Source organism: Rhinolophus sinicus, chromosome 1 (assembly GCF_057876585.1).
Source record: "Rhinolophus sinicus isolate RSI-liver-muscle chromosome 1, RSI-T2T, whole genome shotgun sequence".
NCBI classification, from domain to species: Eukaryota; Metazoa; Chordata; class Mammalia; order Chiroptera; family Rhinolophidae; genus Rhinolophus; species Rhinolophus sinicus.
In genome coordinates, this window is record NC_142501.1 from 54,655,535 (window position 1) to 54,679,023 (window position 23,489).

Consider the following 23,489-nt stretch of genomic DNA (forward strand, 5'->3'; position numbering starts at 1 on the left):
TCATTTACCGGGGTGTTTCCACAGGCAGAAGCTTCTGGATGTGGGATTGTGTTTTCCACTATCCCTTGGAGGGCCGGGCCCGTGGGGCATCCAGTTTTGGCCTAGGACTCCCTGCCTCAGACTGTCTGATGCCAAGCTGAACTGCAGACACCGAACAAGCACACACTGATGAGGAGAATGGTGACAGTGACAATGAAACTGGAAAACCGAGAGTCATTAAGATGGTTGATTCAGGGTCACTGGAGAATGGGTATGTCTCGGTGCTCTGATTTAACAGGGTAAACCTTCAAAACCCCAGACACAGAGGGATGAAAAATTAGAGCCTGTGACTCGTTATTGCAAAAGAATTTGTCTTTTTGAAGAAGGACTCAGTAGAGGACTCCTTCAATCAGCCAGCTGCCTTTGTGTACACTCAAAGTGCCGTTGGCTGATGTGCAGCTTTGCAGGAAGCTTCTAGGGTGCGAAATCAGATATATTTCTGGAATCTGATGGAACGAAATAGTTTCTACTGAACAGACCAGTGCCATGGCTGTGATGCAAGTTACATCTGAGACACCAGGACACTACTCTCACCTCCGTTTCTGGAAAGGGGCTAAAATGGTGTGTAATCCTACAGGCAGAGATGTCCCAATGCCCTCTGAGTGATTTCCTCTCAGTGGATATTCTGGATATGCTCCCATCAGGCCAATGAGAGGCACGGGTTCCTTTTAAAGGAATGCTTCAAAGTGATTTTCATTCGCCCTGGGCACTGGTTTGTTAAGCAAGAGTTGGCCAACCTGGAGTAAGTCCAGAGACTAATGAAAATGACGAATGAATTGGGAAATAGGAGGTGTGAGGAAAGGGGAAAGGCCTTATGATAAGAGATGAATCTGTTTCTTTAACGTTGTTGTAGCGACCAGTGAATACACCTAAACCCCAGCAAGTAGAGTTTAATTCAGTATCAAAGGGCTTCTATGGTCTAATGGAAAACAGGGACATCCTCTCTCTGGAGAAGTTGTGGGGTTTCTGCAAATTCTTTCTGGAATGATTTAGTGGGTATGATTCTGCAATAAATGGAATTCTTTTTTGTTTGTTTTGTTTTGTTTCACTGGAGTTAGCACTTAATGTCTCTGTGAGATAAGCACATATATTCTCTGTTTTGGTAAGGTTTTCTAGGCATCATGGTATTTTATGATATAGTTCTAAAATATGGTGTCCCTACTTCTTTAAAAATTTCCTCTTGGAAGAACTGACACCGGCTTAGCCTCTCTGAAGTTGGCCCTGCCATTGCTGACTTACTTTCATACTTTGCACACATTGCCCTTGCCTTTGGGTTGTGTGTGTGTGTGTGTGTGTGTGTGTGTGTGTGTGTGTGTTTATGGGTGTAATTCTGGCTCTGCCAGGTGAGAAGGATTTTTTTTCAAGGATAAGCACATGATTCAGTTGAATTCAACATGCACTTAATCGTGTACCCATCTTCTTTTAAGTTATCTGCAGTGTCCAGAACCCAGCTATGCCACAAGTAACCTTACACAATATTTCCAAGTGACTTTGCTGGGTTGCTGAGTGACATGGGACATAGGTAAGCAAATGAGGCTTGGAAGACAATTTTTGAGAGGAGAGTAACACAGGCTAAAGACAGTCACATTCCACTCATCACTCCCTCATCACTGAGGAATAAATGAGAAGTCAGAGTAGGGAAATAAGACTTCAAAGACTAATAGGGCTGTCAGGAAGACGAAAGACAAAATAAAGCTTGAATTGAGTCCAGAGGTGGAGGAGGAGACAGCGGTAAGCTGTGCCAGCTTGGGCAAAAGCAGTCATTCTTCTTCTGCCCGTGTGGCCTGGGATTCTCAAGCTCAAGGCAACATTGCTTGGTGTTTGCCCTCAGTGTGTGAATACGTCACCAGCTGATGTCATCATCCAGCAGATGCCCCATTTAAGGGAGGATTTCATTTCTGTGTCTGCTCTTTGCACCCTAGGGGAGTGGCGTCTCCACCAGAGGGCAAGCGAAGCAAAGAAGGGCTAGAGAGGTGGGGGAAGCCGAGGTCAATCCCTCCGTGTTCTCCCCTGCACCTCTTCCTAAGGCCAGAGGTGGAACTGATGGAACAAGTGTGTGGGTGAGACTGTACGTCTCTAATCACAGGGGAAGAACACAGACTTTGCAAGGATTAGGGTCAGTCCTTGGATCCTGGCTCTGCCTCTTACTCATCACTTAATCATTACACCTGGGATAAAGTTTAGCAAGGTGGGTGGATACAGAAATCAATAATTCTTATGCAGTAATTAGAAAATATGATAGAAAGGAAAGGGTCCTAAGTCACAATGCAAAAACTCTAAGATATCCAGATACACCTAATAGCAACAATAACAGCAAAACAAAATGTACAAGAATAACCTGAAAGCAAACAATGAGTAGGAATTGGTTATATCAGAAACCAACATAGAACAGAAAGCTTCAGTACTTTGATGGTGTGATCACACAAAGAGATCAATGGAACAGAAGAGAAAATGTATGAATTCAGCATGAAATAAAAATGGTATTTCAATGGCGGGGGTGACACGGGGGGAGGGAATGAGGATGTTTATGTAGCAGGAAAGAACAAAAAGGAAAATAACAATTACCCAAATTCCCACTCCTTGCAATCAATTACTATTTGTTGTTGTTGTTGTTGTTGTTTTTCACACAACACATTTAGAAATTTTTATTTCAAGACACTGAAAAAGTAGTAGCTGTGAGTGTGATGTACCTGCTCAGGATTAATATTTTGATTTATTTCTTTCACCCTTATCCCATGTTAACATCTTTTAATAAATCACAAACATAACAAATAGAGACAATGTCCTTTAAAAAACTCCATGGCTCAAGTTCCAGCTAAGATGGGAAACCAGCTGGTCCTGCTAATCCCTCTCCCAGGATCCGTCCTGAGAAATTATAGAAACACATGGAAGGCATGGATAGTAGGAACTGTCACTGATGACCACAAAACTATGAGAAACCCCAAGGGAGCCCAAAGCTGTTTGAGCTGATTTGCATAGGGACAGCTGGGTAGCTATAGCCTGGAGCTGAGGCCTGGGATAACAGAGAAAGGATGCTCTGGAGGAGAGGGTCTGAAGGTTGGCCCTTACCTATCATCTGCCCCTTTACAATAGAGAGTCTGAGCAGCAGCCCAACCACCAGCGCCCTCGTCTGTAGTTCAGTATGAAGACAGATCTACTTTGTTGATAGGGCCAGATTTAGCAAATACGAATAAATACAAGACGTGCAGTTCAATGTGAATTTCAGATAGATAACAAATAATTGTTTAGTATAAGTATATTCCATGCACTATTTAGGCATGCTTAATACTAAACTTTTAAAATTGTTTATGTAGAATTCAAATTTACTCGGCGTTCTCTATTTTGTCTGGGTGGCCTATTCATAGGTGCCTGAGATAGTAATGCTTGCTCTGACTATCAAGCCTCCTGGAAAGTAGTTGGCCTCTACAGAACTGGGTACTCACCTGGCCCTCACTTAAGGGTGGTGAGGGAGGCCTGTAGGTAACCTGCTGTCATGGAGCTTCTCACATGAGATGGGAGAACCAGAATCTTAGCCTGGCTCATTGCAAGTTTCCCTATCAGCGTTTGGGGGTTTTGTACAGCACAGCAGTTCCTAAGCGCTGTTTTCACCATGACCTTGACCTCAAACTCCATAGCTATATAATAGAAAGGTGGGGAGGTGACTAATTATCAAAAGTCTTCCCCAGCTCCAAAGCTTCTGCTTAGTGACCTGCTCAGCAGCAAGACTTTTGCCCACCTGCAGACGACCATGGAATAAGGCGAGACCGCAACTTGATTTGTGAGCCAGGGCAGAGGGTCTCTGCCGTGGCTTCAAAATATCAAAATGTTATTGTAACTGAGTGGTTATTGCTGTTCTTGTGGAAGTTTTCCTTGCTTTTTATTCTTTTGCATATAGATAAGACCAGGTACAGAATGTCTTATTACTCAGATTCAAGAATAAGCTTTTATAAGTATGGCCTAAAAGATAGTCCATTTCTGTGTGAAAGTCAAAATTATAACCCTGACACTGATAGCTGGAAATATTTTAATGAACCCCAACATCTATTTTTGCTTGTCAAAATTTGTATGTAAATTTACACTGAAAATGATTTTTGGATATTCTATCACAAAAAAGGATTTCCCAGCCAGAACCATCTCTATGCTAATCTGGGTGTCATCTGTCAACATGGTTTATCTTTCAATCTCATTTTTTTTTTGCCAACAGCACTTCAGAACAAAGTCTCTAACCAACAGTTTGGAGATTTTATTAATTTATTTTATTGACTTTTTTTGACAGCTTCATTTTACTTCAAAGTTATGGCGATATAATTTACAGAGAGTCAAACTGTAAAATAATAAAACTAGGTGTATAGTTTTTTAATTTTAATGAACATTTTTTTTTAAAGAAGTTCTTCAATGGAACCCAAGTATCTTTGGGCGCAAAGGAAATGTATTACAGCTCACTTAGCACTGTGTGGCTTTATTAATTCATCCACCACAATCTGGGGATGTTTCTTTTCTGTACCAATTGGTTTGAGTGATATACCTCAGATGTTATATCAAAGCAACAACTTTGTGGCAACTTTTTATTGTCATAGAGAGGAATCAAGCATTTTGCCTTCCTACCAACTGATCTCTGCTCTGGTGAATCAGTTCCGTGTTTCCCTGATGGACAGTGGGGTTGGATGGGGTGTCTCTGAGGAGTCTCAGGGGTCGGGGTGGGGACCAAGCCACCAAATGATTGATCTGGAAAAGCACAACCCCTCAGTTATGAGATTATGCTGATCCAGCTTCCAGGACCCTGGTTTCCCTTTCTTTCCTAATGCTTTTTAAAAAGACTTCATTTTGAGAAAGAGCCTTGAGTGGCAGAGGGCTAAATAGTTGTTGTTGGTCATCCAGCCACGGAATAACGAGGTATCATGTAATGTTGACTGACAGAATTGGGTATGAAGCAGGGTAAGTTGTCAGTGGGGCTGAGAGATGGTTCTCCAAAAATGAGGATCATTGTGCAGGATGAGACAGTTTCAGAACCAATACATGATCAGCAATACAATTAAACACAGAATCTTTGTATTAAGTCTGCTTTATTGAACACTACAAAAGAGAGCCGAGAGAGCAAAGAAAGACATTGCAGGAATAAAACTCTGTACATGAGAGCATCGTGTCGATGCCATGTAGGGACACTTGATGAAAAGATAACTTATTTAGCCTGTGGGGAACTCTGAAGTGGAGTTAATGGGCAGCACACTTAAACATCAAAGGGAAGAGTCCCCATTGTGTAGCCTGATCCAGATCGAGATTCATTTTTCAGAGGAGCATAGGCCATTTTCTTCCCCAAATTATGGCAGACTGATCCAACTAATGAGATGGGAACATCAAAAGGATGTCTACATGTCTTCGGGATCCTGCTGGTTGACTTCCCAACGGTGACTAATGAAGAGAATATAGCAGGTGTACACAGGAAATGAGGACTAGGTGACCACAGCTAAAGTCAGGGGCTAAGAGAAATTGGAGGTAAGAAAGAAGAAGCAACCAGAGGAGAGGACAATGGAGCTGGATAGCAGCCCTGAGACAATGTGGGATCAGGAGCCAACAGAGGACTTCAGTGCTTGTAGCTCTTCCTGCTGGAGGTGGAGGTGGTGCTGTATTTGATGGTGGAGGTGTTGCCCCCAGCAGAGCTGAGGCCACTCCCAAAACCTTTGCCACTGCCAGAACTGACACCAGATCCAAAGCCATAGTAGAAGCCGCTGCCTCCGCCCAGGCTTAAGCCACCGCCAACACCGCCGGCGCCGCCATAGCCACCGGAGACGGTGGACTGCACCACAGCTGTGGAGAGAGGAGGACAGGACATAGAGACATGGTGAGCTCATCCACCGAGCCTGACACCAGTCAGAAGAGCTCAAGAGCAAGGGAGGGAGGTAAGCAAAGATACTTACAGATGTTAACTGGTCCAACGCCTTCCCCACTCAGCCTAGGAGGAAGGAAACACAGGGACCATGAGATCTCAGAGAGCCACTACGGGACCAGGGTGGGAAGCCTCCCTGCGAGGCTAGTTGGTGGGAAAGTGCCTTTCAAATGGTTCTCTGAGAGTAAGAATCATGGCCACAACGAGAGGGCGTTAACTTGTCCTCATTGGCTGGACATCATGGAAATGCACCCAGATGTCTGAGGGGTTGTCAGTTACTCACCTGCACTCCTCTCCCTCCAGCAGCTTCCTGTAGGTGGCAATCTCCATGTCCAGGGCCAGCTTGACATTCATGAGCTCCTGGTAGTCACGCATCAGGCGGGCCATGTCCTGCTTGGCCCTCTGCAGGGCGTCCTCCAGTCCAACAAGCTTACTCTTGGCATCATTGAGGGCCAGCTCCCCACGCTGCTCAGCATCAGCAATGGCAGCCTGCAGGCTGGCACACTAGAGGGGGAGACAGGCAGAAGGAACTTGTAATCCAGTCCTCCAGAGGAGACTAACCGTGGTTCTTTCCCAGTAAGGAAGAGTTCCAGAGCCCAGATTGCATGGGAAAGGCATTCTGACTCTGTCAAGTCTTCGCCTATTCTGCAAGACTTATCTAGTCTGGGAGCCACATGGTAACCTTTGTGCCCCTTTGTGTTAACCTTCCTGCACGAGGATGTGGGGCTGACTGGTGGAAGCTACAACAGCACACGTCCAACTTGTTTCTTGTATTCCCAAGTCAATCGTTCTCCTTATGTAATCTCTTTTCAATGCCTCTTGCCTATACTTTTATAGCGCGGGCCAAGGGATACTGGTTTTATTCCAACCTTTGTCTCACGCTCTTACGTTGGGATCATCTCTCCTACCTGTGGCAACTCACTAAGGGTAGGTGCTGCACGTTCTCCACTCCCTGCTGCTACCTCAGTTCCCAGGCACCTCCCAGAAGATGGTTGCTGACAGCCTGGTGATCCAGCAAGAAAACGATGCTTTTCTTCTGCATAGTCCCCATCCTACCTGTTTCTTGACGTGGTCGATCTCAGATCTCAGCCTCTGGATCATGCGGTTGATCTCAGCAATCTCCTGCTTGGTGTTGCGCAGGTCATCCCCGTGTCTGCCGGCTGTGACCTGGAGCTCCTCATACTGTGGTCCAGAGGGAGAGAAGGTGATGTGTACGGCCTTTCACATGCTGGGGAATTTCCCTTCTGAATCAGGCATTTAATAAACTTGAACCTAATGGCCTCCCCACAAGAGATTTTACAAGGCCCTTGGATACTACACACTGATCTCAGACCATCCTTGTTATGGGACCACTGACTGTCTAGTTTGCCTCAGAGCCACCATGTCCTGTGCTATGTTTCTGAGATCCAGCATCAGAGTGAAGCCAAAGCAACACTCACTGGTTCCTCATCTATATTAGCTTTCCTCCCGCAATGCACTTCTGTGGCTTACTAGACTCGCACATAAATTCTGTAAATATCTACTCTGTCAGTGCAGGTTACACCGTCTGTGAGAGGACCCCAACTCTGAGAAGTCGATTTCCCAGTGAAGACTGCATACTTGCTGGTCTTCAGGGAGTGAGCCCAGGAATCCCCCAGCAGCTGCCCACTCACCTTGGTGTGGTACCAGGACTCGGCCTCAGCTCGGCTCCTCTGAGCGATCTCCTCATATTGGGCTTTGACCTCAGCGATGATGCTATTGAGATCCAGGTCACGGTTGTTGTCCATGGACAGGACCACGGACGTGTCTGAGATGTGGGTTTGCATCTGAGCCAGCTCCTACATAACAGAGATTGTCAGATCGTCTTCTCCAGCGACACTGACAGAGTCCATAACCCCGAGAACTTGCCCCAAGCTGGGCTCCATCACAGTAATTAAAAGGGAGCTGGACATGCTTACTGCGTCATAGAAGGCTCTCGTGAAGTTGATCTCATCCATGAGAGCATCGACCCTGGCTTGCAGTTCAACCTTATTCATGTAAGCAGCATCCACATCCTGGGGAATAAGCCAACAACTGGGAGTCAGCGGAGCCCTCCTTCCTCATCTGCCCATCTTTAGCTCCCCACCTATTCTCCTCTCAGATGTGGGCAAAGACCCAGAGTCCTCGCCTTCTGTCAGGAAACATGACCCTGATCTTTATCAACTCACCTTCTTCAGAGTCACAAATTCATTCTCTGCTGCATTGCGCTTGTTGATTTCATCTTCATATCTAGAATGAGAAAGAGACAAGGCGTAACTGAGCAGCGGTGAAGATGACACAAAAAAGGCAGCCCTGGATCCAAGCTTTCCATGGGATCCATCCAGTGGATACATCCAAATTGAGCTTTCATTCTGGTAAGTCTAAAAGATGACTTTTGTGGCCCCTGAATTGTTTCCTTCTTTACTCTCCCCATCCACCTATATGACCCTTTTGTTCTTTTGTTTTTGTTTTTAGACAACAATTGTGATTTTTCATTTCACAGACATGTTTTGCTACAAAATGATGCTCACATCTGTACTTGGTCACCTGACAGGCAACTGAGCACATTTCTCTCCTTGAACTCACTTGCTCTTGAAGTCCTCCACCATGTCCTGCATGCCCCTGAGCTCCGAGTCCAGGCGGCCTCTCTCGCCGAGGACACTGTCCAGCTGTCTCCTGAGGTTGTTGATGTACTGCTCGAACATAGGCTCCAGGTTCTGCCTCACGGTCTTGGTGCCCTGCTCCTGCAGCAGGGTCCACTTGGTGTCCAGGACCTTGTTCTGTTGCTCCAGGAACCGCACCTGGAGGAACACAGGTTGGTTGTTTGCCAGATGAAGGAAGTAAGAAAGCGATATGAGTTGTCAGGCCTGCAAGCAGGCCTGGATGGTCACCGTGGTGAGGCTGCGTTACTACAGAGCATGTGCAGAGACTAGGGCTGACAGTCGTGCTCCCCCAAACTGTTTTCCTTCGCAACCCACAGGTCTCCCAGTGAAGTTCCCCCGTGGAACTTGAGGTGCTCTGACTCTATGTTCTGAAGGCTATCAGTGACTTTTGATGTTTCTTCTCTTTCTCTTGGCAAGTACAATCACAAATCTAGTTTAAAATAGTATTCCCTGACACATTGCGCAAAGTTTTTATTGCATTAGGACCCAGTTAAGGGGATGATAAATGTTTAGAATCTAATGATCAACTTTAAACCAATTAACAATTAGATTCCAATCTAATGTCCCATTTAGTGCATGAGTTTCCTCTAGAACATCCTCATGTAATGGTTGTTTTCTGTTTTTAGAATAGATTAGTGTTTTTATGGAACATATAGATGTTTCTGAGTCTTTTTTTCTAACCCAGCCACAATTTTGTTTTCTCTCTTTCCTTTTTCCCCCAGCCCAGTGCTCTAGAGCAGTTAGTTGTCCACTGGACTTTTCTTTTTAATCTCTTAGATTCTTTAGGAGGTATGGCTAAGCCCCTCCCATTTCTCAGTGTTTTATGGTGATCAAATGTTGAGAATTCTTCCCAGACAGAATGAGGGCTATTTAAAGATTCTGTAGTTCTAATTGATTTCCATCAACTTTTGTGCCGTTGCATCCCCGTTGGGAGCCTGTCTGAGTCTCTTCCTCCCTCTCCCCTGTTCTGCCCCCCAGTAGGACATTCACTATTCTCTAGTTTGGGGACTCAGAGATCCCAGTGGAGGGCCGGTCCTGCCCGCTCACCTTGTCGATGAAGGAGGCAAACTTGTTGTTGAGGGTCTTGATCTGCTCTCGCTCTTCAGTCCTCACCCGCTGGATGGTGGGGTCGATTTGCAGGTTCAGAGGAGTGAGGAGATTCTGGTTGACCGTGACCTCTTGGATGCCTCCAGGGGGGCACACAGGGAAGCCGGAGCCCCCATAGCCACCACCGAAGCCAGCTCCACCACCGAGCCCAAAGCCACTACCAGATGCACCGCCGAAACCAAATCCACTCCCGGCTCCACCTCCAAAGCCAAAGCCACCTCCGACTCTGCTGCCATATCCGCCACCGATGGCACAGCTGCCCCCTCCGATGGAGATCCTCTTTGAGCCCCCCAGGCTATAGAGGCTCCGGCTGCCAAAGCCAGCCCCTCCACACACTCCACCACCGAAGCCACCACTGCCCCTGGAGCGGGACACGGAGACGCTGCTGAAGCCAGAGCGGCAGGTCCCAGGGACTCTGGCTGAGCTGGCACTGAAGCCACGATGGCTGCTCCTCGTGATGGATTTGCTAGACATGGTTCCCGAAGATGAGGAGGCTGAAGAAGTCGTGAGCGGCTGGAGGGTAGGGCTGAGAGGAGCAGGTGTGTGAGATGAGCGGCCCGGCAGCAGTTTATATACAGTGACATGGGCTGGGCTCTGTCCTGGAAGGTGAGCTTGCGGATTGGGAAGGGCTGGGCTTTACAAACAGTGAGATCACATCTGGATTATTAAAAAAGTTATGAAATATGAAGATTGCACTTTGGCTTCCTTTACTCAGGGAAAATTTTCTTGCCTTCCAGCTTTGACTTGATCTCAGTACAATAAGACTATTCTCTATTCACTGTGCTAGGAGTTCGTCATTGTCTCAAAGGTGCTGCATTTTATGCTTGTGTATTACAATGTACCGAGAGTTCTCCTCTCCAACCTGCTATTTTACCCAGCGGAGACCGCAGATCCAAATAATCTGTTCAATATGCCTAATAGAAAAATTCCCATTCTTTTTCTTGTTTACAAAGGATATAAATGACTTTCTTTCCTTTAATGTGAAATTTCCCACAAGTGGTTAAGTAGAATAACATGATGGGCCCCTGTGTACTTATCACCCTGCTTTATAAATATTATTATATGATGGCTGGATTCATTTCTTCCATACTCCCACCCAATTCTCTCCCAATTCTAAATGATTGGATAGCAAATTCCAGAGATCATATCATTTCTTAATTATATAATTCTATATTTATGTCTAAATGACCAACAAAAATATAACCAAAACACCATTTTGATATGTTAAATATTATGTATTTATTAACATCAACAAATTCAATCTTCAAATAAACCTGCATGTGTAATTTATTTTTTGTTGCTTGCTTGTCCACGTCAGGATCCAAATAAGCTCCACACATGTTGTATTTTGGTGACATGTCTTTTAAATCATTAAATCCCTTTCTTTTTTTCCCCTTGATTTTTCATCTGTTAAAGAAACCAGGTTATTTGTTCTGCACTGTTTTTCATTCTTTGGATATTTCTAATTGCATATCCAAGAGTCTCATTTGACATGCTACTATGTCCTTTATATGTCCTGTAAACTGATATTTAAAACTAGAAGCTTAATAAGCTATGAATTTAAACTTTCTAGATATAGATATTGTATATGTTTCCTTACACATTTATATATTTAAAAATTAAATAAATAGTACATGTTTAAGAGACACAATACATGCTCAAGGCCATTGACTAGTCACCTAATTGCTGTATTTGGAGGCAAGCTGTGTTCCCAGTTCCTTGTGTAAGCTTGTAGTAACTTCACTTGGATAGGTTTCTGTGCTTTTCCTGGGCATGTGTGATGAGTAATGTGTGTGTGTGCGTGTTCCTATAACATATTTGCATATATATATAATACATATATTCTCTTTGCCAATTATGTTTGTGTTGTATCTGCGTTATCTCCCACATCTATGTTTTCTCTCAATTCTCTTTTAATACTCTATGATTTTTACTTCATAACGGCTTGCCTTTCTTCACCTTCACTTGTGTGTTACTATTATACATTCAGCAATGTCCTTTCCTGTTTGTGCTGCTTTCAGTTTGGCCTTCATTTCTATTGTGGCATTTTCCACCCCTCTGCTCCTTTTCTGAGCTCTCTAAGCAAATGTTTTAACCTTTGATTTGTCTCACTATATTGACCGTTTGTTCTCTGATTCTATCATGGTGTTTATTTCATTTAATTCTCTGGTAATATTTTATTGTGACTTTTTTTCTGCTAAGTGTTTTTTTTTTATATGCCTTTTGTTTATCCTACTCCCTGCAGTTTTTTTTTTTTTGTTTTGTTTTGTTTTCAATGTAAAGTATCTTTTGTGGGTCCAAGAATGGTTCCTTTCTGACTATTGCTCATCTTTGAACGAGGTGAGCTCCTTCTGGACCTGCCATTTACAAAAAGAATTCTGGGAGGAAGGGACAGGACCATATCCAGGCTAACAGGAATTTCTCATTAGGACACAGGGCTGTGTGAATAATTATTTTAATCTTTAATTCAGCCAAACCAAAAGGGATCGCTGCAGAGTGGCTCACACTTCAGTCTTTCTTTGCTTCACCAACAAAATGCTGCCAGTAGGCCTTGTCTCTGATTCCTTATTCAACACTACCTTCGCAGTTTCTTGCAACTTCATGATATATGGGGTCCCGCCTCCAGCCCAGAAATCCAGTTCTGATTGTAGCAAACAAGGGCTCCTTGGATTTACACACAAGGAAGTGTACTTTAGTTGACTTAGTAGGAGTTACATGAGTCAACAGTGCCTGGCAAGTAGGAAAGTCTCAGCATTAGCTTTGTTTGGTGTTCCTTTGTGGTTACCTTGTTGCTTGGCTTTGGTTTGTTTCTTTGTGAGAGTGTTTGTCACTGGATTTTCCTGAGATCTGCAGCTGTGGACATCTTGTCTTTGAGTTTTCCTAACAATTGTGTGTGTATTTCTCTATTTCTGTGAGGATATTTTTCCTTTTTTTTTTCTGGATTCAGAGATTTTAAGATCGTTTCCTTTTGGTGGTTGAGGGTAGAGTTTACCTTTATGTTTATTGTTCTTGTTTTTAGGTAATTTCTGAAAAGGAGGAAATGCCTCCCTTTCCTTTACTATGTTATATTCAGAAGTCTCCTATTCACATATTTATATTTAAGATATCATATTAATTATAGTATTACGCTAATAACTTAGTATTATGCTAATAATTATAGTATTACGCTAATATTTTTCCTCTCTCATACTTCATGGAAACAATTTTATTCAATGCAGATTCATTGTTTTTAGGGCCTATTTCTTCTCTAGAACTATGTTGTGAGTCACCTGGAATTTTTCTACAGGACACGTATTTACCGACACTAAAAATTTAATTCCAGAATTTATTTGTGCTCTTCTCAGTGTAACAACCTACTTTATTTCATAAACAAAATTTGTATCATTCAAAATTTCAAACTGATACAATAAAGAGAATAGCATATAAACCATCATGTACCAATTACCCAGATTAAACAATTATCAATATTTTCTCATTGTTTCATCTAATTTTTATATCTGAATCCTCTATTTTTTTCGTTAAAGTATCCTAAAGGAAATCAGACATCAAGTCATTTCATTTGTAAATATTTCCATGCATGTCTAAGTAATAGTGACTTTTAATCTAAATTTGAATATAAATGAGTATTAGATTTCATTAATAAATGACCTTTGGTTATAATAGCTATAATAACTGTTGTGCAGTTAGATTGAAAAATGTAGTCAGTGACAAGTATGCCTTAACTTCAATCGGTCTGTAGTCTGACAAAGTTAGATTTGTTGACTCTGTAATGATGGAGACCACAAACATTAGAAAGACACAGAGGTAATGCGCCATTCTCAGCACATCATATCACGGGTACATATTATCAATGTGACATCACTATTGATGTTAACCTTGATCACCTGGCTAGGGAATGTTTATTAGATTTCTCTACTGTAAAGTTACTTTTTAACCCCTTTCCATACTGTACCCTTTTGAAGGAAGTAAGTATGCACAGCTCACACTTAGGGGGCAAGAGTTATTCTCTACCTCCTTGAGGCGGGAGCACGTATACAAATAATTTGGAGTTCTTCTGCATGATAGTTGTCTATCATCCCTTATTGTTATTGAATCATTTATTCAGATCAGTATGGGCCATGAATATTTATACTTTGGATTACAATCTAATTTTATTTATTTATTTATTTATTTATTTATTTATTTATTTATGGCTTAAATTGTTCCAATTTGGCTATTGGGGGCTCTTTTAGTGGGTTTTTTTTTTTTTACCACCCCATTCCTAGAAACAATCATTTCTCCTTCATCTTTAATAAGGGAGACTTTATTCCTAATGGTGTTAGTCTGGGTTCTCCATATATATATATATGGAGAGAGAGAGAGAGAGAGAGAGAGAGAGAGAGAGAGAGAGAGAGAGATTATAAGAAATTGGCTTATGTGATCTTGGAGGTTGGCAGTTCCAATATCTGCAGAACCGATGTCCCAGTTCAAGTCCAAAGGCTGGCAGGTTGTTGCAGAACTAGGAAGTCCCTTCATTCCAGTAAGAAAGAAAATTCTTATTTAGTGGAGGGTGGGTCTTTTGTTCCATTTACCCTTTAACTGATTGGATGAGACCAACCTATATTATGGTGGATAATCTACTCAGTCTTCCAATTTAAACGTTAACCTCATCTAAATACATCCTCACAGAATAACTTTTGACCAAATATCTGGTTCCTTGTAGCCCAGTCAAGATGACACATAAAATTAACCATCACACTGATATTGGGTAATTGTTTTAGAAACCAAGATCTGGGTGCCAGATGTGCTCATTGTTATTGGGGTGTCATTGTTTCTAGGCACCATTAAGTGCTAGAGCAGAAAACAAACATGTATATTCTATCCCTGTATGTGTACATATCTATAAAAGTTACCATATGTGACCATCAGTATCTGTATTAAACTAAACATAAATTCATGCTTATGTCTACAACTCTAATTCTTTGCCATAAGGATCATTTTAGCCTTCTCCTTTGTCTGTAAACTCACACACCAACATGATACACTTGATCCAACCATCTGTCGTTATTTACTTAATTTTTGAACCCCAGACTATACGAGGTGTGACAATTAAGTTTGCAAACTCATCCTAGGAAAAGTGCTACATTCCTCTTTACTGAATATCACTATGGTCACCTTCGAGGTACCCCCTTTGGGAAGCTATGCACCAATACGACCACCTAGTCCACCCTTCAAAGCAATTTTGGAACTCTTTCTGGAATGGCCATCAGAGCTGTCACCATATTACCTTTGATGTCCTGAATGTCATCAAAATGTCTTCCTTTCAATATTTCCTTTATCTTCGGGTAAAGAAAGAAGTCATTGGGGGCCAGATCAGGTGAGTAGGGAGGGTGTTCCAATACAGTTATTTGTTTATTGGCTAAAAACTCCCTCACAGACAGTGCCGTGTGAGCTGGTGCATTGTCGTGATGCAAGAGCCATGAATTGTTGGTGAAAAGTTCAGGTCGTCTAACTACTTCATGCAGCCTTTTCAGCACTTCCAAATAGTAAATTTGGTTAAGTGTTTGTCGAATTGGTACAAATTCATGATAAATAATCCCTCTGATATCAAAAAAGGTTAGCAACATCGTTGCAACAAGTTCGCAAACTTAATTGTCATCCTGTGTGTGTGTGTCTGTCTGTCTGTCTATGTATAAATCTGTAGATGTATATTTATATACTGTTTTTAAGCCTTCTTTTGTGTATTTCTATATGCTACACAATTTTCCTTGTCAGTTATTTTACCTTCCATTATTCCTCATGGGTATATAATAGAAAGTGTGATGAGAAAGCTTAGACTTCGGGAGCCTGTCATCACACCTCTACTGTTGGGGAAATTCTGCGCAGAAAGTGAAGAGATGCCAAAGTGAGAGGCTGCCCACATTGCTGGAGGGATGGTTAGAGGTGAACACAGCAAGATACTGATACAGTAGCTTCCAGAAACACCCTCTATAAATGAGCCCATCCAAGAAAATTTCCCTTGTGATGTGAGAACCTGGAAATTAGGGACATCGAGAAAACAGAATGGAAACAATGACTGGCCCTCAGGATGCAGAAGCTGACAGACCACTGTTGAACTGTATCTGAGTTTTCCATTTCCCATTCATAGAAGTCAAAACAGGACAAGTCACACCTGAGAGGATGTGGGTCTTTGTAGCAACAAGGATTCGACTCCTTTGAGCCTCTGTGACAGGCTTCTGATGTAAGAAGGTGGGAATTTCCATTCTTGTTTTGCCTTTACACTTCAAGAAATTGTCATCTGAGTTTTGTGCCTGAGTTTTGGCTCCTTAATTTGACCAGCTCTGGTGTTTCCAAAATTATCACGTGGAGACGATTGTTAGGATTCACAACCATGATATACAACTTTTTGCATTTGAACTATTTCCGTAGGATACATCTCTGGAAGTGTAATTACAGTTCAGGAGTGTGGACATTGTATTTTATTTTTAAGATTTTCTTTTTTTTTTTTTTTAATTAAAATTTGTTGGGGTGACAATGGTTAGTAAAATTACATAGGTTTCAAGTGTACAATTCTGTAATATGTTATCTATATACTGTGTGTACACCTTTGATCACCACATATTTGACCTCATTTAAGCTCTTCTACCACCTCCCCTACCTCCTTACCCTCTGGTAACCACTAAACTATTGTCTGTGTCCATGAGTTTTTGTTTCTTTATTTGTTTGTCTTGTTCCTTTGTTGCTTTCAGAAACATACAATGGAGAAAAGAAAGCCTCTTCAATAAATGGTGCTGGGAGAATTGGAAAGTCATGTGCAAAAGAATGAAACTAGACTGCTGCTGGTCAATATGTACCAAAATTAATTCAAAGTGGATCAAAGATTTAAACATAAGACCTGAAATAATAAACTGCATAAAAAAATCATAGGTATTAAACTTATGAACCTTGGGGAAAGGTTAAACCTTAAATGAAAGGGAAGTAAAAGCTAAAATAAATGAATGGGACTATATCAGACTAAAACTCTTCTGCACAGCAAAAGAAACCATTAGCAAAATGAAGAGGCAACCAACAGAATGGGACAACATATTTGCAAACAATGCCTCTGATAAGGGGCTAATATCCAAAACATATAAGGAACTCATACAACTCAACATCAAAAAAATGAGCAGAGGACCTGAATAGACATTTCTCCAAAGAGGACATATAAATGGCAAATAGACTTATGAAAAAATGCTTGACATCACTAATCATCAGTGAAATGCAAATCAAAACCACAATGAAATATCACCTCACCCCAGTTAGAATGGCTATCATCAGCAAGACAAATAATAACAAGTATAGGAGAGGCTACGGAGAAAAAGGAACCCTCATACACTGTTGGTGGGAATGCAGACTGGTGCAGCCGCTATGGAAGGCAGTGTGGATGTTCCTCAAAAAATTAAGAATAGAATTACTGTATGACCCAGCAATCCCTCTTCTAGGTATATACCAAAAAAAATCTGATAACATTTATCCGTAAACATTTATGTGCCCCAATGTTCATTGCAGCTTTATTTTCCAAGACGTGGAAATAACCAAAGTGTCCTTCAATAGAAGATTTGTAAAGAAGTTGTGGTCTATATACACGATGGAATATTACTCTGCCATAAGGAAAGATGAAATAGTGCCATTTGTTACAACATGAATGGATCTTGAGATTATTATGCTAAGCGAAATAAGTCAGTCAGACGAAGTTGAGAACCACATAACTTCACTGATATTTTTAAGATTTTCATTAAAATATAGCTAACATACAATATTGTATTAGTTTCAGGTGTACATCACAGTTATTCAAGAGAGGTGCGTGCACATTTTAATTGGTCTTGATATATGTTGTCAAGCAGATTTCTTAGTCCTGGAGGCAATTGTACATAAATCAAATATCTTATTTTCTTGTCAATGTTCTTCTACTTTAATGGGACAGTAAGGTCTTTCTCTGGATATTATGGGTGACCACTGGTGCAGGAATAGGTGGCATCTTAGACAACAATTCAGAGAGACTAAGCTGTAAGTGCCTGATATGGCCAGGAAAACAGACTTAACAATGACGGTGGACCGGATGCCTACCACTCCACAAGCCAAACATTTAGATGGAATCTGATCTGGGATGAACCTTGATCATGAAAGTGCCAAACTTCTGTTTATTGAAGTTCTCTAAAGGAGCGAGTGAAGCACATGGGACTGGGAGTCTCCTTTATTCATGAAAAGAAATTTGTCAGATAAAAAAGCTCCAAAACCACTGATGAGAAAGCAAGGCAATAGGAAACCATGCATTATATTATAAATCTGCTTTATTTAGCAATTATAAATGAGCAAAGAACAGAGGGAACACAGTAGGGATACAGACTCTGTATACCGTGTTTCATGTCACTTGTGTTACATGATTACTGCAAGAGAGGAACCCACACTTGGAAGATGGGAAACCTCTGGACCAGTGGAAACCAAGGGGAAGTTGCCTTTTTCTGCAGTAGAACCCAAACAGTGACCTTCTGATGGTGAGCAATGGCAGCTCAGGTGGAGAAGGTATAGGTAAGAGGAGAAATGAAGTTACTGAGCAACTTCAGTTCTAACTCAAGGACTAAGAGAAGTGGAAAGCAGGAAAAAAGCAGCAACCTGAAGATAGACCATGCAGCTAAACAGAGGGCTTGAGACAATGTGGAACTGAGACCGATAACAGCGGGACTTCAGTGCTTGTAGCTCTTCCTGCTGGAGGTGGAGGTGGTGCTGTATTTGATGGTGGAGGTGTTGCCCCCAGCAGAGCTCAGGCCACTCCCAAAACCTTTGCCACTGCCAGAACTGACACCAGATCCAAAGCCATAGTAGAAGCCGCTGCCTCCGCCCAGGCTTAAGCCACCGCCGACACCGCCGGCGCCGCCATAGCCACCGGAGACGGTGGACTGCACCACAGCTGTGGAGGGAGGAGGACAGGACATAGAGACATGGTGAGCTCATCCACCGAGCCTGACACCAGTCAGAAGAGCGCAAGGGCAAGGGAGGGAGGTAAGCAAAGATACTTACAGATGTTAACTGGTCCAACGCCTTCCCCACTCAGCCTAGGAGGAAGGAAACACAGGGACCATGAGATCTCAGAGAGCCACTACGGGACCAGGGTGGGAAGCCTCCCTGTGAGGCTAGTTGGTGGGAAAGTGCCTTTCAAATGGTTCTCTGAGAGTAAGAATCATGGCCACAACGAGAGGGCGTTAACTTGTCCTCATTGGCTGGACATCATGGAAATGCACCCAGATGTCTGAGGGGTTGTCAGTTACTCACCTGCACTCCTCGCCCTCCAGCAGCTTCCTGTAGGTGGCAATCTCCACGTCCAGGGCCAGCTTGACATTCATGAGCTCCTGATACTCCTTCAGCAGCCGGGCCATGTCCTGCTTGGCCCTCTGCAGGGCGTCCTCCAGTCCAACAAGCTTACTCTTGGCATCATTGAGGGCCAGCTCCCCACGCTGCTCAGCATCAGCAATGGCAGCCTGCAGGCTGGCACACTAGAGGGGGAGACAGGCAGAAGGAACTTGTAATCCAGTCCTCCAGAGGAGACTAACCGTGGTTCTTTCCCAGTAAGGAAGAGTTCCAGAGCCCAGATTGCATGGGAAAGGCATTCTGACTCTGTTTGTCAAGTCTTCGCCTATTCTGCAAGACTTATCTAGTCTGGGAGCCACATGTTAACCTTTGTGCCCCTTTGTGTTAACCTTCCTGCATGAAGTGTGGGGGCTGACTGGTGGAAGCTACAACAGCACACGTCCAACTTGTTTCTTGTATTCCCAAGTCAATCGTTCTCCTTATGTAATCTCTTTTCAATGCCTCTTGCCTATACTTTTATAGCTCGGGCCAAGGGATACTGGTTTTATTCCAACCTTTGTCTCACGCTCTTACGTTGGGATCATCTCTCCTACCTGTGGCAACTCACTAAGGGTAGGTGCTGCATGTTCTTCTCTCCCAGCTGCTACCTCAGTTCCCAGGCACCTCCCAGAAGATGGTTGCTGACAGCCTGGTGATCCAGCAAGAAAACGATGCTTTTCTTCTGCATAGTCCCCATCCTACCTGTTTCTTGACGTGGTCGATCTCAGATCTCAGCCTCTGGATCATGCGGTTGATCTCAGCAATCTCCTGCTTGGTGTTGCGCAGGTCATCCCCGTGTCTGCCGGCTGTGACCTGGAGCTCCTCATACTGTGGTCCAGAGGGAGAGAAGGTGATGTGTACGGCCTTTCACATGCTGGGGAATTTCCCTTCTGAATCAGGCATTTAATAAACTTGAACCTAATGGCTTCCCCACAAGAGATTTTACAAGGCCCTTGGATGCTACACACTGATCTCAGACCATCCTTGTTATGGGACCACTGACTGTCTAGTTTGCCTCAGAGCCACCATGTCCTGTGCTATGTTTCTGAGATCCAGCATCAGAGTGAAGCCAAAGCAACACTCACTGGTTCCTCATCTATATTAGCTTTCCTCCCGCAATGCACTTCTGTGGCTTACTAGACTCGCACATAAATTCTGTAAATATCTACTCTGTCAGTGCAGGTTACACCGTCTGTGAGAGGACCCCAACTCTGAGAAGTCGATTTCCCAGTGAAGACTGCACTCTTGCTGGTCTTCAGGGAGTGAGCCCAGGATTCCCCCAGCAGCTGGCCACTCACCTTGGTCTGGTACCAGGACTCAGCCTCAGCTCGGCTCCTCTGAGCGATCTCCTCATATTGGGCTTTGACCTCGGCGATGATGCTGTCGAGGTCCAGGTCACGGTTGTTGTCCATGGACAGGACCACGGATGTGTCTGAGACATGGGTTTGCATCTGAGCCAGCTCCTACATAACAGAGATTGTCAGATCATCTTCTCCAGCGACACTGGCTGAGACCATAACCCCGAGACCTTGCCCCAAGCTGGGCTCCATCACAGTAATTAAAAGGGAGCTGGACATGCTTACTGCGTCATAGAAGGCTCTCGTGAAGTTGATCTCATCCATGAGAGCATCGACCCTGGCTTGCAGTTCAACCTTATTCATGTAAGCAGCATCCACATCCTGGGGAATAAGCCAACAACTGGGAGTCAGCGGAGCCCTCCTTCCCCATCTGCCCGTCTTTAGCTCCCCACCTATTCTCCTCTCAGATATGGGCAAAGACCCAGAGTCCTCGCCTTCTGTCAGGAAACATGACCCTGATCTTTATCAGCTCACCTTCTTCAGAGTCACAAATTCATTCTCTGCTGCAGTGCGCTTGTTGATTTCATCTTCATATCTAGAATGAGAAAGAGACAAGGCGTAACTGAGCAGCAGTGAAGATGACACAGAAAAGGCAGCCCTGGATCCAAGCTTTCCATTGGATCCATCCAGTGGATACATCCAAATTGAGCTTTCATTCTGGTAAGTCTAAAAGATGACTTTTGTGGCCCCTGAATTGTTTCCTTCTTTACTCTCCCCATCCACCTATATGACCCTTTTGTTCTTTTGTGTTTGTTTTCAGGCAACAATTGTGATTTTTCATTTCACAGACATGTTTTGCTACAAAACGATGCTAACATCTGTACTTGGTCACCTGACAGGCAACTGAGCACATTTCTCTCCTTGAACTCACTTGCTCTTGAAGTCCTCCACCATGTCCTGCATGCCCCTGAGCTCCGAGTCCAGGCGGCCTCTCTCGCCGAGGATACTGTCCAGCTGTCTCCTGAGGTTGTTGATGTACTGCTCGAACAAAGGCTCCAGGTTCTGCCTCACGGTCTTGGTGCCCTGCTCCTGCAGCAGGGTCCACTTGGTGTCCAAGACCTTGTTCTGCTGCTCCAGGAACCGCACCTGGAGGAACACAGGTTGGTTGTTTGCCAGATGAAGGAAGTAAGAAAGCGATGTGAGTTGTCAGGCCGGCAAGCAGGCCTGGATGGTCACCGTGGTGATGCTGCGTTACTACAGAGCATGTGCAGAGACTCGGGCTGACAGTCGTGCTCCCCCAAACTGTTTTCCTTCGCAACCCACAGGTCTCCCAGTGAAGTTCCCCCGTGGAACTTGAGGTGCTCTGACTCTATGTTCTGAAGGCTATCAGTGACTTTTGATGTTTCTTCTCTTTCTCTTGGCAAGTACAATCACAAATCTAGTTTAAAATAGTATTCCCTGACACATTGCGCAAAGTTTTTATTGCATTAGGACCCAGTTAAGGGGATGATAAATGTTTAGAATCTAATGATCAACTTTAAACCAATTAACAATTAGATTCCAATCTAATGTCCCATTTAGTGCATGAGTTTCCTCTAGAACATCCTCATGTAATGGTTGTTTTCTGTTTCTAGAATAGATTAGTGTTTTTATGGAACATATAGATGTTTCTGAGTCTTTTTTTCTAACCCAGCCACAATTTTGTTTTCTCTTTCCTTTTTTCCCCAGCCCAGTGCTCTAGAGCAGTTAGTTGTCCACTGGACTTTTCTTTTTAATCTCTTAGATTCTTTAGGAGGTATGGCTAAGCCCCTCCCATTTCTCAGTGTTTTATGGTGATCAAATGTTGAGAATTCTTCCCAGACAGAATGAGGGCTATTTAAAGATTCTGTAGTTCTAATTGATTTCCATCAACTTTTGTGCAGTTGCATCCCCGTTGGGAGCCTGTCTGAGTCTCTTCCTCCCTCTCCCCTGTTCTGCCCCCCAGTAGGACATTCACTATTCTCTAGTTTGGGGACTCAGAGATCCCAGTGGAGGGCCGGTCCTGCCCGCTCACCTTGTCGATGAAGGAGGCAAACTTGTTGTTGAGGGTCTTGATCTGCTCTCGCTCTTCAGTCCTCACCCGCTGGATGGTGGGGTCGATTTGCAGGTTCAGAGGAGTGAGGAGATTCTGGTTGACCGTGACCTCTTGGATGCCTCCAGGGGGGCACACAGGGAAGCCGGAGCCCCCATAGCCACCACCGAAGCCAGCTCCACCACCGAGCCCAAAGCCACTACCAGATGCACCGCCGAAACCAAATCCACTCCCGGCTCCACCTCCAAAGCCAAAGCCACCTCCGATTCTGCTGCCATATCCGCCACCGATGGCACAGCTGCCCCCTCCGATGGAGATCCTCTTTGAGCCCCCCAGGCTATAGAGGCTCCGGCTGCCAAAGCCAGCCCCTCCACACACTCCACCACCGAAGCCACCACTGCCCCTGGAGCGGGACACGGAGACGCTGCTGAAGCCAGAGCGGCAGGTCCCAGGGACTCTGGCTGAGCTGGCACTGAAGCCACGATGGCTGCTCCTCGTGATGGATTTGCTAGACATGGTTCCCGAAGATGAGGAGGCTGAAGAAGGCGTGAGCGGCTGGAGGGTAGGGCTGAGAGGAGCAGGTGTGTGAGATGAGCGGCCCGGCAGCAGTTTATAAACAGTGACATGGGCTGGGCTCTGTCCTGGAAGGTGAGCTTGCGGATTGGGAAGGGCTGGGCTTTACAAACAATGAGATCACCCCTAGTATCTATAAAGGTATGAAATATGAAGATTGCATTTTTGGCTTCCTTTAGTCAGGGATAAATTCTCCTGCCTTCCAGCCTTGACTTGATCCCGACACAATGAGGCTGGATGTAAATTCACTGAAGTCATGAATTAGTCATATTGTCAAACAAAAGAGACAAGGCACTGATCTGTGATAATTGTCTTTTCCTTCTGCTTACTCAGACATTCATCTATGTGTCCCCTTCCCACACAGGTTTTCTCCTCCACTAGCACCACCCTTCCCATCAGGGTGGGACTGTCTCTGAGGGCTTACAGGCATTTGCTCAATGCCCTGAGCAAGAAGTGGCCTGCAGTGGTTTTTCCACCATGTTTGTACCTGTCCT

The 23,489-nt window shown here is 44.0% G+C and overlaps 2 protein-coding genes across 2 annotated transcripts; both read right to left on the reverse strand.

Moving 5' to 3' along the window:
• Positions 1-5,083: 5,083 nt before the first annotated feature.
• LOC109443668 (keratin, type II cytoskeletal 6A-like) lies at positions 5,084-10,294 on the reverse strand. Its single transcript, XM_074325653.2, has 9 exons — positions 9,631-10,294; positions 8,507-8,721; positions 8,110-8,170; positions 7,861-7,956; positions 7,576-7,740; positions 6,980-7,105; positions 6,207-6,427; positions 5,955-5,989; positions 5,084-5,844 (listed from the first exon to the last, which is right to left on the reverse strand). The coding sequence occupies exons 1-9, from the start codon at positions 10,162-10,164 to the stop codon at positions 5,621-5,623; spliced, it is 1,677 nt and encodes a 558-aa protein (XP_074181754.2). The 5' UTR covers positions 10,165-10,294; the 3' UTR covers positions 5,084-5,620.
• A 7,501-nt stretch (positions 10,295-17,795) lies between these two features.
• Positions 17,796-23,031, reverse strand: KRT6A (keratin 6A). Its single transcript, XM_074325652.2, has 9 exons — positions 22,405-23,031; positions 21,283-21,497; positions 20,886-20,946; positions 20,637-20,732; positions 20,352-20,516; positions 19,756-19,881; positions 18,979-19,199; positions 18,727-18,761; positions 17,796-18,616 (listed from the first exon to the last, which is right to left on the reverse strand). Exons 1-9 carry the CDS (start codon positions 22,936-22,938, stop codon positions 18,393-18,395), a joined length of 1,677 nt encoding a protein of 558 aa, XP_074181753.2. The 5' UTR covers positions 22,939-23,031; the 3' UTR covers positions 17,796-18,392.
• Between the last annotated feature and the right edge of the window lie 458 nt (positions 23,032-23,489).